This window comes from Gadus chalcogrammus, chromosome 7 (genome assembly GCF_026213295.1).
Source record: "Gadus chalcogrammus isolate NIFS_2021 chromosome 7, NIFS_Gcha_1.0, whole genome shotgun sequence".
NCBI lineage: Eukaryota > Metazoa > Chordata > Actinopteri > Gadiformes > Gadidae > Gadus > Gadus chalcogrammus.
Window position 1 is genome coordinate 15,945,686 of NC_079418.1, and position 14,838 is coordinate 15,960,523.

The window sequence follows — 14,838 nt, forward strand, 5'->3', positions numbered from 1 at the left end:
GTGCTCTATGTAAATATGCATAGGGTGATTCCAGGCCCTTTCTTGATCTGGTTCTTCTGCTTATGTTTGAGACGGGCCGTAAACAAACCACAATGACACCATCCTATTTGGTCTTTCATTTTGCTGGACAAAATGGACAACCGTTCTTGAGTGCAGCAAAGCAGCAAAGTGGCATTGCGTTGTTCTTGGTTTCTACGAAGGGAAGACTATCAGGACAAAGACACCAAATAAAATGAGAAAATATATTCATTTATTTTCTTGCAAATGCCGGTAATACAAGAAATTACTAACATTCAATCATACATGTTCATTTCAAATATTACAAACTGTTGAAAAAGAGCGACATAATGTTTATCAATCAGTTTATCACGTCATGGAACAAGGAGACAATTCAGAGCTTAAACAATGTGGTCCTTTAACTAACTTCCATTTATGCAGGCAGACCGGTTGGACCCATCTACCCCTGCTATGTACACACACTGACCCAAGCAGCCTGGGTGAGCCTAACTTCCCCTGCTACGTATGCACACTACGCATGAACCATGTGGCTCTAGCTCCTCAGTATCTATAGGTGCTGCATAGCATTCCTCCACCAATCACGAGCAGCACTCCGGAGGCCCATCCCACGTAGATGGACGCCCCCAGCTCGCCCCGCCTCTCCTGGGTGGCGATGGGGTTAAAGAACCCTGTGATGATGGTGTAGGCTGACCAGCTGACAGGAATGAGGCAAAGGACCCCCGCCACGATGAACACGGCGCCTCCTGCGATGCCCACGCTGATCTTGGTGCGGCCGTCGTCGCGGAGGAAGTTGGTGAAGCGGGCGCCCGCCACCGTGAGCCCGATGGCCGCTACGCTGACGGCGATGGAGACGCAGACCAGCGCCCGCGACACCTGCAGGTTCTGGGGCAGGGCCAGCACCGAGTCGTAGGCCTTGCACTGGGACTGACCCGTGCTCTGGATCACGCAGTTCATCCACAGGCCCTCCCAGAAGACCTGCGCCGTGATGATGTTGGCGCCCACGAACGCCGTCACCTTCCACATGGGCAGGCCGCAGATCAAGATGGTTCCAAAGAACCCGAGGAGGGCCAGGAGGAGGGCGACCACCTGGTTTCCCATGGTAGTAGCAGAGCTGCCGAGCTTCAGAGAGCCGTTCCGCCAGACGAGGCCCGGTCAGTCACGAGTGGATCGTCAGAACCAGCATTCTTTCTCCCACTGGATCGAACAGGAAGCTGAACTAAGTCGGCCCCGTGTGTGTGTAGGCTCCGCTCAGTGTGGACGCAGGGCTCAGCTCACTTTAGTTACAAGGAAGACCAAAACAGGGGCGGAGACATTGCTAGTTTAAAGATCAGATTACCTGCTTGTCCTGATTCCTTTGATTTGAACAAGAGGGCGGGATAGTCGTTGCCATGGAGACGAGGTCTGAAAAGCCGCTTTGTTGCACAGAAAGCAATGATTTAGCATGGACATTGAGAGTCCCTCCATTTCGGAACAAGGGATGTCACCTATACAACATTATTCAACTGGTGAATTGCATTACAAGGATGCATGTGGCATTAGCCTTTCAGCAAGCCCCAAGGGCTCTAGACAAATAGTCTGTGGATCCAAGTTGGCCAGCAACAAACAATTAGCGCAGGAACAACCCATTTAAAGTGTAAATGTCAAAGAACGTTTCTTTTAAGGATTTCAAACAAAAGTAATCCCTGGCCTCCTAAATAGTGCAATTGGTTAAAACTGGCCAACTACCATGTTCGGTACCCCCTCTATTAGCAAACCCCCGTCTACGTCATGCATTTCTATGTGGAAGAGACGGAAAAGTCTCACATAAGGCAAAGGTTTTCTATTAATGCCAAGTCAGTGATGCAAAGTGGTAACATCTTCACTTGGACTGGTCCCCATTTTTATACAAAAACACAACTTTAGTGAACTAGAGGGTCAGAGCGAGTAAGATTTGTCTGCAAATAAGTTACAACTCAAACATGTGAATAAAAAGCCCACCACATTTAAACAAAGTTGAGACAAGATGTAAGATTTCATAAAATTTATTGAAACAATAAAATACTTAAAAAAATATTCATACATTTAAAAATGTTTTGCAAACTAAGTTAAAAGATCCATGCAGCAGGACGCAGCAGAACCGAACAGGATGCTGTCCTCTCAGACGTAGGCCCTACCGCTGGCGGCCGAGCGCGGCGCAGAGTACTTGGCCGAGTAGCCGTGCTCCTTGTTCTTCTTGCACTGGCAGCAGAGCAGAGCGCCGCCGATCAGAAGGAGCCCGGCAGAGCCCCAGCCGATGAAGAGGGACGCGCCCAGCTCCCGCTTCTGGCCGCTCATTAGGATGGGGTTGTAGAAGTTGCGGATGATCTCGTTGGCGGACCACGACACGGGGATGAGGCACAGGACGCCGGCCACGATGAAAAAGACCCCCGCCACGATGGCCACCTTGATCTTGGCCGCCTCGTCCTCAATGCAGTTGGTGCACTGGCCCCCGGCGGTGGCCAGCAGGAGCCCCATGACGGCCACAAGGAGGGAGATGATCACCAGGGCCCGGGCCGCCTGGAGGTCGGCGGGCAGGTTCAGCATGGAGTCGTAGATCTTGCACTGCAGCTGGCCCGTGCTCTGCTGCACGCAGGTCATCCACAGGCCCTCCCAGTAGGTTTGGGCCGTCACGATGTTGCTGCCGATGAACGCAGATACCTTCCACATGGGGAGGGCACAGATGATGATGTCCCCAATGAAGCCCACCGCGGCAAGGAAGATGCCAAAGATCTGGAGACCTGCAGATACCATGATGTCAATCGATTTGGTTTTGGGAGAGCCGGTTAAAACTGCTGCTACTGCTTCACTGCCAAAACTTGCCTTGATTTAATTGTGCGCTCACCTGTGTATTTTATACCCATTGCTTTGGCTGTGAAGCTTCTGATTGGTTGTTGGAAGATTGATTAATTGAAGGCACCTGTTGTGCTCAACCAGCACCCATAGGCCTTGGTCAGGGAGAGACCTGTGCTCTGCATCATCAATTAAGTCTAAATGTCAAATTTCCTCTCAAAGAATATTTTTTTAGGATGCCTCGTCCATAGGCCATAGGCGGTACTCCATGACCGCCTATGATAACGCAATGGTTAAAACTAGGCAACTATCATGATTAATCCCTTATATGTGTAAACCCCAGTCTAACATACGCATTTCTACATGGAAGGGACAGACAAGTCTCGCTAGAGGCAACGGTTCAAGTTTTCTACAAATGCCGAATCAGTGAGGAAAGTAACCCATTCACATGTATATATGGTGAGCTCAAGAGGCCTTGTACACAACACGCACAAGTTTAAAACTGCGATATCTCCCAGCTTGTGGCATTCCACTGACCCACGCCCCCTTTGTGTTAATATCTTGGGATTCTGAGAGTCCACAAAGTTCAGTGAGGTTGACCATGGGACTCGGTAGGCAAAGATGGCTGCGCCCATAATGAGATGTACTTTTTGTATATGCATTCCGTACCACGTTAGTCGTTCTAAAATGATCTCAAACTTGATAACATTGCTGCTTTAATCCTGTCAATTCATGCATTGCACGGTCTTGCAATACAATGTAAAGTTGTATTCGACCTGGTTTGCTAAAGAGGCAAATGTTGCTTACAATAACTTCTTCCGACTAGTCGTATAGCGATTCCCAAAAAGACGAACTGGTACGCTAACAGTCAGGAAATTAAATCACAAGAGCATCATGTTTGGATGATGAACGATGCCTCTCAACACAAGTAGGCCTACTTAGTTTAAGTGTAGGCTACTAATGGGTCAGAGTAGATTTGTTTGCAAATAAGTTTGATCCCACAGTCCTGTCTGAGGAAGAAGCCAAAAGCATGCAACAATTTTAGAGACGAGATAATGTAAGATTTTCATAAAATTTAATGAAGCAATAAAATACTTTAAAACACAATCATAATTTAAAAATGTCCGAGTTTTACCAAACTACTAAATGCAACTTAAAAGATCCATGCAGCAGGACGCTGTAGTCTCAGACCCCCAACAGGATGCCGTCCTCTCAGACGTAGGCCCCGCCGCTGTCGGCCGAGCGCGGCGCAGAGTACTTGGCCGAGTAGCCGTGCTCCTTGTGCTTCTTGCACTGGCAGCAGAGAAGAGCGCCGCCGATCAGAAGGAGCCCGGCAGAGCCCCAGCCGATGAAGAGGGACGCGCCCAGCTCCCGCTTCTGGCCGCTCATTAGGATGGGGTTGTAGAAGTTGCGGATGATCTCGTTGGCGGACCACGACACGGGGATGAGGCACAGGACGCCGGCCACGATGAAAAAGACCCCCGCCACGATGGCAACCTTGATCTTGGCCGCCTCGTCCTCAATGCAGTTGGTGCACTGGCCCCCGGCGGTGGCCAGCAGGAGCCCCATGACGGCCACAAGGAGTGATATGATCACCAGGGCCCGGGCCGCCTGGAGGTCGGCGGGCAGGTTCAGCATGGAGTCGTAGATCTTGCACTGCAGCTGGCCCGTGCTCTGCTGCACGCAGGTCATCCACAGGCCCTCCCAGTAGGTTTGGGCCGTCACGATGTTGCTGCCGATGAACGCAGATACCTTCCACATGGGGAGGGCACAGATGATGATGTCCCCAATGAAGCCCACCGCGGCAAGGAAGATGCCGAAGATCTGGAGACCTGCAGATACCATGATGTCAATCGATTTGGTTTTGGCGAGCCGGTGGATACTGCTGTTACTGCTTCTCTGCCAAAACTTGCCTTGATTTAAAAGTTAGCTCACCTGTGTATTTTAAACCCGTTGCTTTGGCTGGGATAGCTTCTGATTGGTTGTTGGATAATTGACTCATTGAAAAGCACCTCTGGCATTTATAAGAATTTTATTAGAGCCACTTTGAACGTTTGTATTATCGTTGGAGAGGAATCGTTTTTGGATTAGAAATCAACTCTTAATGTTAGTGGGGGATTGCGTTAGTATAACAGGATATTGGTTATGAAAAGGATAGAAGCTATATCAGAGTTACACTTCAAACACTTCAAATTTCCCTCTCATATCCACTTCACATTCCCTCCCACGTTGATTGATAGACACGCCCTATTCCCTGAGTACCCACTCAAGTCAGGAGGATCTATTCCTCTGATGTGGTTCTGAGGCAGAAGCTGTTCTCCTTTCTCATGCAGACCTTTGCTAAGTACCTACAAAGGTCTTGAGCTTCTTCTAGTTTGTCAGTCTTTTATGTTATTTTGTTGTGACTTTTATCTGCTGTTTTAACTGATTTTATCTTTAGGGTAAGTGATCATTAATTAATCTGATGGGACATTGGATATTTATAATGCATAATTCTTGATTCAATAATTGGCATGATTATAATAATGCCTACTTGCCTTTCAATATTTACTACTGTATTATCTTTTGAGCATGCTGTTAGCATTGTTGTGTTTAACCTAATCTTTCTACCTATAATCTTGTACTTGGTCATGAACTCATCTTCACCATATGGTTCTCATGTTGGATTTCTTGGGCACAATTCAATGTCTAGAGGTTGTTGACTTCAGTATGCATACATTGACCAAGATAAGTTGTATCTGAATAAGTCATGTTTTGGATAAAGTTTTCATTGGAAGAGCCAGTAAAGGCTCCTCCATAGTGAATGACCACACCACTACATAATGTTTATTGAACTTCACATGCCATATGTTGTGTTGTACCTCATCTACACTATTGACCCACTTCTACACACTTTTCCCAGGACCAGCAGAAGATGAGATGGTGCTCATTAACCCACATGGCTTCTTCAGGGGGCTCAAACCCAGAGTCTCTGGTTCCCCATTAGCCTTAACCATCCACCGTCTTTAATAGGGCTTTATCCATGCGCCACAGTTGGTCTTCATAAGTTATTTGTTAGTTTCATGAGTTCATTTGTCCTTACAATTTGTAGACAAAACCTTTTTGTGGTCGTTTCGTAAGAAGAAATTCTCAACTTCCAATGATTGTCTTTACAAGTGTAAGATTGTTTAAATGTTCTTTTAAGCGCTGTTGTACTGACCCTGATTGCTGCTGGGTTTAGATTTAATATAATATAGTGCTGGGATTAGATCCAATATATTGCTGGGTTTAGCTCTGATATTATACTGCCGGGTTTCAATGTTATTTTATAGTGCTGGGTTTAGATATTATATTATAGCGCTGGGTTTAGATGTTAAATTATAATGCTGGGTTCAGATGTTATACTATAGCGGTGTGTTTAGATGTTATATTATAGCGCTATGGTTTATATATAATATAATAGTGCTGGGTTTAGAAGTCATATTATATTATAGTGCTGGGTTTATATATATATATATATATATATATATATATATATATATATATATAGTTCTGGGTTTAGATGTCTATGGAAAGCACTGGAACATTTGAGACCCAAATGGTTTGCATGTGGGCGCTACTTGACATTGCTACAGGTGATATTTCCTAATGTTTTAAACTGAATAAAATGAAGTTTCTCCACCTTGAAGTGTTTTATTCCTATCCCTGTTATTGACAAGCAAGCTGGATTCCCCAAAGAAATCACAAGAGATTCCAGATGGGTTAGAAATGAGCTTGGTGCGATCTATAATAGAAATGGTCTAAAACGGAGGCAGGTGGCATCATCATGAAATGGCCATTCTCTCTGCCCAGTTCACCCACTGAGAGCTGATTGGTGGCTAGGCCATTCCTAACAACTGAAACTAAAACAATAGCGCTCAAATTGCACGCAACAAATTTAAACTGAATTAAATGTGTCAGAATTGCACTGAAGCCCACTGCAGATGGTTACTGGTCGCATCGTATGAAGAGTAAGACATGCCATGGTAGAGAGACACCAGTGGTCCTAATGAGCTCGACGAGACAACGTGAGTATCCTCATTAAATCAGCCTGCTGTCCCTTCACAGGAGGGGGTGGTTGGAGGGCAGAGGCACATGGGGGCGGAACCTGTCTGTAAACGCTGTTAAATGTTGTCCCATGTGACGTAACAGTGTTCTGAACCAACAAAGGCTTCTTTCATGCCTCCCTGGTAACCATGTCAGCAGGCTAGGCTCCACACGGTCTGTAGCCGTCGGGCTCTGAGGCTGGGGGGCTCTGAGGCTGGGGTGGCCCTGTAAATCTCCACTGGGGCTGAAGCCCACCCATGGGTGGCGGGGTCCCTAGGGGGGGGGGGCTCTCCCATTATAAAGCCCCTCTCTCTCTGTGGGAGCCCCATCTTCTTGGTGTGGGTTGAGTAGGTTTCCAGTCCGCGGAGGAACCCCCGGCCAGCCATGGCGTCGATGGGGCTTCAGCTCGTGGGCGTGGGGCTGGCGGTGCTGGGGTGGCTGGGCACCGTCACCATCTGCCTGCTGCCCATGTGGAAGGTGTCGGCCTTCGTCGGCAACAACATCATCACGGCGCAGACCATCTGGGAGGGCCTGTGGATGAGCTGCGCGGTGCAGAGCACGGGCCAGATGCAGTGCAAGATCTACGACTCCCTGCTGGCGCTGCCCACCGACCTGCAAGCGGCCCGCGCCATGGTGGTCATCGCCATCCTGCTCTCGCTGCTGGCCGTCCTGCTGTCGGTGGTGGGGGGGGAGTGCACCACGTGCGTGGGCGACCCGGCCGCCAAGGCCAGGGTGGGCCTAGCGGCGGGGGGGCTTTTTGTGCTGAGCGGGGCCCTGTGCTTGGGCACGGTGTGTTGGCCCACCCACACCATCATCAAGGACTTCTACGACCCCATGGTGCCCGACGCCCAGAGGAGGGAGCTGGGGGCCTGCCTGTACGTGGGCTGGGGGGCGTCCGGGCTGCTCCTGGTGGGGGGGGTGCTGCTCTGCTGCCGCTGCCCCTGCGGGGGAGACCCCTACCACGGAGGGAGATACGCCCCGCCCAGGTCCACCGTCCCAGGGAAGGAGTTTGTGTGAGCTCACACGTCTGGGGCTCAAGGTCACGGGCTACTGTGAAGTAACTTTCATTTTATTTTTTGCTTGGAATAATGTTTTGATTTGTCGACGCACTTAAAACGTAATAACTGTACAACCATTGTATTTTTATATTATGCACTGTAATGCTATATAATTTTATGGGCCTATGGACTAGCAAACTAGTCCACTTGTTTTCCGACTGCAGAACTGGCGAAAATGTTTCCTAACTTCCTGCCTACTTCGTTATTATGTTTGCTGTAGTCTATGTGTAGATCTAACCTAACTTTTTATCAGATTAATGGACTTCTTTATACTGGGTTTTCCACTTTGGAGGAAACCACTTATTGTTTGAATAATATATTCCACTCCGATTATTGTTTTAATAATATATTTGTATACCCAATCAAAAACAAAATGAGTAAGCTTTGTCAAATGTCTATATGTCTAGCCTAAGGGTTATCTGTTCTTATCCCTGTCTTTAAAAATAAAATAAAAGACAATTATCCACGCTGTGAATATGTGCAGCAGTCGCTTGGCAATATCTCTCCCAGCATGCAGCAGAATAGTTCTGGATCTAAGAGCCAGAGTGTGCATGGAGCCCCTGACGTTCTGTTTTGGCCCCAGCTGAACCAAGAACACGTTAATGTGGGAGCGTTGGAGAGACAAACTAAGAAGCAGAGAAAACATATAATTTTTCTACAAATTGTAATTCTTTAATGTTTCTTTAAAGGATAGAAGAATAAAACATAAAATAATTTGATAAATTTAAACCTTTTAAAAAGCAATGTACTTACAAAAGGAAGAACAATAAGCCCTGTAGAGCCTCTGTTATCAGTGTTATATGTTATTAATACAAATCATACACTAGTATCATGCATCAGGCTTTCACAACATGCAAAAGATATGATGGAAAAATAAAGAGCTATCTATAGGAATCAAATCAAATATACACATGTCAAGCGCCTGTAGCTTGGATTGATTGTTAAGATACTTCAAATACATTGACAGACACTGATCAAGTCCTAGTCATTTCTATCCTAGTACTCCCTCTCATTCCCACAGGACCCAACATGACCCACATCCTGTCCTCACCGTGAGAGACTCACACATAGTCCTTGTTCGCAGAGGCCGACCTGAGGGGCGCGAACTTGGCCGCAGTGTAGGGCCGGTTCTCCTTCGGGGGGCAGTTGTTACACAGCAGCCCCCCACCCAACAGGAGCAGCCCTGCCGACCCCCAGCCCAGGTAGAGCGAGGCGCCCAGCTCCCGGCGCTGGGCGGCGTTCACCAGGGGGTTGTAGAAGTCCCGGATGATGGTGTGGGCCGACCAGGACACAGGGATGAGCACCAGGAAGGCGGAGATGAGAAAGATCACCCCCGCGACGACGCAGGCTTTGGCCTTGGCCGTCGGGTCCTCCATGCAGTTGGTGCACTTCCCCCCCATGATGGCGGTGAGCGCCCCGAACACGCCCACCACCACCGAGACGATCACCATGGCCCGGGCCGCCTGCAGGTCCGAGCTCAGCGCCAGCATGGAGTCGTAGATCTTGCACTGCATCTGGCCCGTGCTCTGCACCACGCAGGTCATCCACAGGCCCTCCCAGATGGTCTGCGCCGTCACGATGTTGGCGCCCACGAAGGCGGTGACCCTCCACATGGGAGTGCACCACGTGCGTGGGCGACCCGGCCGCCAAGGCCAGGGTGGGCCTGGCGGCGGGGGGGCTGTTTGTGCTGAGCGGGGCCCTGTGCTTGGGCACGGTGTGCTGGCCCACCCACACCATCATCAAGGACTTCTACGACCCCATGGTGCCCGACGCCCAGAGGAGGGAGCTGGGGGCCTGCCTGTACGTGGGCTGGGGGGCGTCCGGGCTGCTCCTGGTGGGGGGGGTGCTGCTCTGCTGCCGCTGCCCCTGCGGGGGAGACCCCTACCACGGAGGGAGATACGCCCCGCCCAGGTCCACCGTCCCAGGGAAGGAGTTTGTGTGAGCTCACACGTCTGGGGCTCAAGGTCACGGGCTACTGTGAAGTAACTTTCATTTTATTTTTTGCTTGGAATAATGTTTTGATTTGTCGACGCACTTAAAACGTAATAACTGTACAACCATTGTATTTTTATATTATGCACTGTAATGCTATATAATTTTATGGGCCTATGGACTAGCAAACTAGTCCACTTGTTTTCCGACTGCAGAACTGGCGAAAATGTTTCCTAACTTCCTGCCTACTTCGTTATTATGTTTGCTGTAGTCTATGTGTAGATCTAACCTAACTTTTTATCAGATTAATGGACTTCTTTATACTGGGTTTTCCACTTTGGAGGAAACCACTTATTGTTTGAATAATATATTCCACTCCGATTATTGTTTTAATAATATATTTGTATACCCAATCAAAAACTAAATGAGTAAGCTTTGTCAAATGTCTATATGTCTAGCCTAAGGGTTATCTGTTCTTATCCCTGTCTTTAAAAATAAAATAAAAGACAATTATCCACGCTGTGAATATGTGCAGCAGTCGCTTGGCAATATCTCTCCCAGCATGCAGCAGAATAGTTCTGGATCTAAGAGCCAGAGTGTGCATGGAGCCCCTGACGTTCTGTTTTGGCCCCAGCTGAACCAAGAACACGTTAATGTGGGAGCGTTGGAGAGACAAACTAAGAAGCAGAGAAAACATATAATTTTTCTACAAATTGTAATTCTTTAATGTTTCTTTAAAGGATAGAAGAATAAAACATAAAATAATTTGATAAATTTAAACCTTTTAAAAAGCAATGTACTTACAAAAGGAAGAACAATAAGCCCTGTAGAGCCTCTGTTATCAGTGTTATATGTTATTAATACAAATCATACACTAGTATCATGCATCAGGCTTTCACAACATGCAAAAGATATGATGGAAAAATAAAGAGCTATCTATAGGAATCAAATCAAATATACACATGTCAAGCGCCTGTAGCTTGGATTGATTGTTAAGATACTTCAAATACATTGACAGACACTGATCAAGTCCTAGTCATTTCTATCCTAGTACTCCCTCTCATTCCCACAGGACCCAACATGACCCACATCCTGTCCTCACCGTGAGAGACTCACACATAGTCCTTGTTCGCAGAGGCCGACCTGAGGGGCGCGAACTTGGCCGCAGTGTAGGGCCGGTTCTCCTTCGGGGGGCAGTTGTTACACAGCAGCCCCCCACCCAACAGGAGCAGCCCTGCCGACCCCCAGCCCAGGTAGAGCGAGGCGCCCAGCTCCCGGCGCTGGGCGGCGTTCACCAGGGGGTTGTAGAAGTCCCGGATGATGGTGTGGGCCGACCAGGACACAGGGATGAGCACCAGGAAGGCGGAGATGAGAAAGATCACCCCCGCGACGACGCAGGCTTTGGCCTTGGCCGTCGGGTCCTCCATGCAGTTGGTGCACTTCCCCCCCATGATGGCGGTGAGCGCCCCGAACACGCCCACCACCACCGAGACGATCACCATGGCCCGGGCCGCCTGCAGGTCCGAGCTCAGCGCCAGCATGGAGTCGTAGATCTTGCACTGCATCTGGCCCGTGCTCTGCACCACGCAGGTCATCCACAGGCCCTCCCAGATGGTCTGCGCCGTCACGATGTTGGCGCCCACGAAGGCGGTGACCCTCCACATGGGCATGGCGCAGCTGGCGATGGTGCCCACCCAGCCCACGAAGGCCAGGAGCACCCCCATCAGCTGGAGGCCCTGGGACGCCATGGTAACCTGCCGGGGAGCCCGCTGCGTCTCAAAAAGATGAGGAGGAGGAGGAGGAGGAGGAGCACGTCCACGGCTTTGCTTGAGACTTTGAGGAGAGTTGTAAGTGCAACCGGCGCTGTACGGCGGTTATGCAGGTGCAGGCGATAAAGATGGAGCCTCTGGTGTTGCACCTGGACTGAGGTCTGGGTCTGGCTGCGTAGGTGTGCTGGGAGGGAACCTTCCCTGATCTCTTATAGGATGAACTTTCAGGGTGGAGTTTCTGCCCTCCCGAAACAAAAGCGGAAAGCCGACACTGGAACCCCCCAGCTTTGTGCGCTGCGCTCCTTCATTGTTCACACGTTTGGTTTCTTCAAGCACCGTTCACAGAGCCCAGGACAATGCGTCAGTTCTCCCACCTGGGCTAATGCCGGCCAACACACACACACACACACACACACACACACACACACACACACACACACACACACACACACTTACATAATGTAAGTGTGTGTGTGTGTGTGTGTGTGTGTGTGTGTGTGTGTGTGTTTGTTTGTATGTGCGTATGTGTATGCAAGTGTGTGTGTGTATGTGCTTGTGTGTTTTTGTGTGTCTGTGTGTGTGTATGTAAGTTACATACACACACACACAAGCACATACACACACACACTTGCATACACATACGCACAAACACACACACACACAACGTACACAAAAAGACACAAACACACAAGCAAATACACACATGCATTCATAGACAGGCACACAAGCACCCAAACACACACGCAAAAGCTTGCATGTTCACACACACACACACACACACACACACACACACACACACACACACACACACACACACACACACACACACACACACACACACACACACACACACACACACACACACACACACACACACACATGCACGCAGACACAATAACCCTTATTACTGAGGTTCTCTGCAATATGTTGTATTGTATATATTAGTACATCTTTGTAACAAAGAAACTCTTCACCTAACAGCATTTTGTCCCCAACCTGTTCCATAAAAGACAAGGTTATCAATGCTTGACAAGGTTCCACCCATTGATAGAGCTTTTCCCGCTCATAATTACGTTATTAAAATGAACAGCAGAGGGCACTGTGCTGTATAATGTCTTTTGTTGTTATTCATTCCATAAAAGGCGTTGCACCTGCCTCTTCAGCAGGTGTAATTCACAGGTGCAATGGTTGACGTTGTCGGTATGGAAACTTGAAGAAAAATCAAGCTTGTAGATCAATCACATTTTCAGAAGAAATGTGTTGTTGTTTTATTTATTTAAAAGTGAATAACATTTGTATTAATAGAACAGCAACCAAAAACAATCATAATACCTTACTGTAATTTAACCCAAATTAATAAATGAAAAGAAAACATTTTCAAGGTTTGTTCAATGTAAAGTTTGAACAAAGACTGGTTTTCAACTAGCCGCTAAGTCTTTGTTTTGCCACGCCTAGAACTGATCCACAGGAAAATGAAAGAAAAGAAAATGGATGCTTGCGTGAAGGCATACTGAGGCTTCTTTCAAAATGGTGGCTTCCTCCATGTGTAAATAGCAGAATTATTTAATGTGATCATAGCAAAACAACATCATGCTGTGATTTGTGATTAAATCAAAAACAATTCAACAAGAAAGTCTACATTATACAAATGTAAACCAATCTTTAGGGCGTTACAGCGAAAAAACATTTAAAAAATAAATGACTTAATCATAAACACAATACAAGAGGATTATATTTGTAAACAAAATATTTATTCTGATGCAGTGTTTCAGAAAAGAAAAAAACAGTCGTAGTCCAAACAAACTCGTTTGACAGACAAAATGCACTTGTTGGGTGTGGTTTGGTCTGAATACCAAGCCCTGCATTCAGCCTCCATACAACTGCTTTGACATTTAAACAGCACCCTTAACCGTGTAAAAAAAACCACTTTAATATGCTGGCCCCTGGTCAGAGAGTCTTTAAGATGCTTAGCCCCTCTCAGACAAAGTCTTTAAAATGCTGGCCCCCTCTCAGAAACAGTCTTCATCTTCATCATATGCCTTCCTCCTCTCTCCCGCCACCCCTTCAGACATAGTCCTTACTGGGTTTCGCCGACGGCGCCTCAGAGCTGGCTGCCTTGTATCTGGCCTCGTACGGGCTGTCGTCCTTGGGACAGTTGGCGCAGAGCAGCGCTCCTCCGATCAGCAGGAGTCCCGCCGCCCCCCAGCCGATGTACAGCGAGGCCCCCAGCTCCCTCTTCTGGGCCCCCACCAGGATGGGGTTGTAGAAGTTCTGGATGATGGTGTTGGCCGTCCAGCACACGGGCACCAGCACCAGCACCCCCGTCACCAGGAACATGACGCCGGCCGCGATGCCCACTTTGGCCTTGGAGGACTGGTCCTCTATACAGTTGGTGCACTTGCCTCCGGCCACCGCCAGCAGGATGGCCACCACGCCCACCACGATGGACAAGATGGTCAGGGCCCTCGCCGCCTGCAGGTCGGAGCTCAGCGCCAGCAGAGAGTCGTACACCTTGCACTGCATCTGGCCCGTGCTCTGCACCACGCAGTTCATCCAGATGCCCTCCCAGGTGGTTTGCGCCGTGATGATGTTGGTGCCGATGAAGGCGCTCACCTTCCACATGGGCAGAGCGCACACCACGATGGCGCCGATCCAGCCCAGGACGGCCAGCGCCGCACCCAGCATCTGCAGCCCGGCAGAAACCATGTCGGATCAGGTGGGTGGATGGTTTGAAGTCCTTCTTGATTCGGCGAGGGAAGTTGGTAACAGTGTTGATAGACGGCTACAGTGCTGTCCCTGTTGATCTCCCTGCTGTTGTCTCTGTGACGTAAAGCCCCCCTGTGTTTTTTTGTCCCTTGTACCGTGGTGGAGAGAGCGAGAGAGAGAGCCTGTCAACCAGTCCAATGCGAGATGAGGAGCCGAGGGCCGGTTCATATGATGTCCCTTGTCACAGGAGGGGGAGGTCCATGGAGGGGAGCAGCTCACCAGCCACCCGACCGGCTCCACAGGTTCGCCCAGCCCTTCCCACACACACACACAGGAGCCCGATGTACACCCACACACACAACACTTCCTCACTCCATGACGTCAGCTGGCCACACACTTTCTGGTTTGACCAAAGCAACCCCAGAGTTTAAGCATTATGTCTGTGTCTTGCACACCAGGGGTTTGGTCAATCCCTGGAGTTT

At 48.8% G+C, this 14,838-nt stretch overlaps 4 protein-coding genes across 5 annotated transcripts; 2 read left to right on the plus strand and 2 right to left on the minus strand.

The window, feature by feature from the left end:
• Positions 1–277: 277 nt before the first annotated feature.
• LOC130386513 (claudin-like protein ZF-A89) lies at positions 278–9,562 on the minus strand. Of its 2 annotated transcripts, XM_056595460.1 has the most exons (3): positions 9,148–9,562; positions 4,045–4,658; positions 2,042–2,553 (listed from the first exon to the last, which is right to left on the minus strand). In XM_056595460.1, the coding sequence occupies exons 1-3, from the start codon at positions 9,560–9,562 to the stop codon at positions 2,155–2,157; spliced, it is 1,428 nt and encodes a 475-aa protein (XP_056451435.1). In that variant the 3' UTR covers positions 2,042–2,154. The 2 variants fall into 2 exon arrangements, with proteins under 2 accessions (XP_056451434.1, XP_056451435.1); XM_056595459.1 differs by lacking the exons at positions 4,045–4,658; positions 9,148–9,562 and adding an exon at positions 278–1,129 and having other exon boundaries at positions 2,303–2,864.
• On the plus strand, positions 7,270–8,039 carry LOC130386511 (claudin-4-like). Its single transcript, XM_056595457.1, has one exon. It carries the CDS (start codon positions 7,276–7,278, stop codon positions 7,906–7,908), a length of 633 nt encoding a protein of 210 aa, XP_056451432.1. The 5' UTR covers positions 7,270–7,275; the 3' UTR covers positions 7,909–8,039.
• Positions 9,563–9,564: 2 nt separating the features above from the next.
• On the plus strand, positions 9,565–10,022 carry LOC130386006 (claudin-like protein ZF-A89; the record flags this gene model as incomplete). The annotated part of the gene is made up of 1 exon (XM_056594794.1): positions 9,565–10,022. A coding segment is annotated over one exon (327 nt), but the record flags the coding sequence as incomplete, so codon positions are not given.
• A 765-nt stretch (positions 10,023–10,787) lies between these two features.
• On the minus strand, positions 10,788–14,577 carry LOC130386509 (claudin-4-like). Its single transcript, XM_056595455.1, has 2 exons — positions 13,874–14,577; positions 10,788–11,635 (listed from the first exon to the last, which is right to left on the minus strand). Exons 1-2 carry the CDS (start codon positions 14,354–14,356, stop codon positions 10,994–10,996), a joined length of 1,125 nt encoding a protein of 374 aa, XP_056451430.1. The 5' UTR covers positions 14,357–14,577; the 3' UTR covers positions 10,788–10,993.
• Between the last annotated feature and the right edge of the window lie 261 nt (positions 14,578–14,838).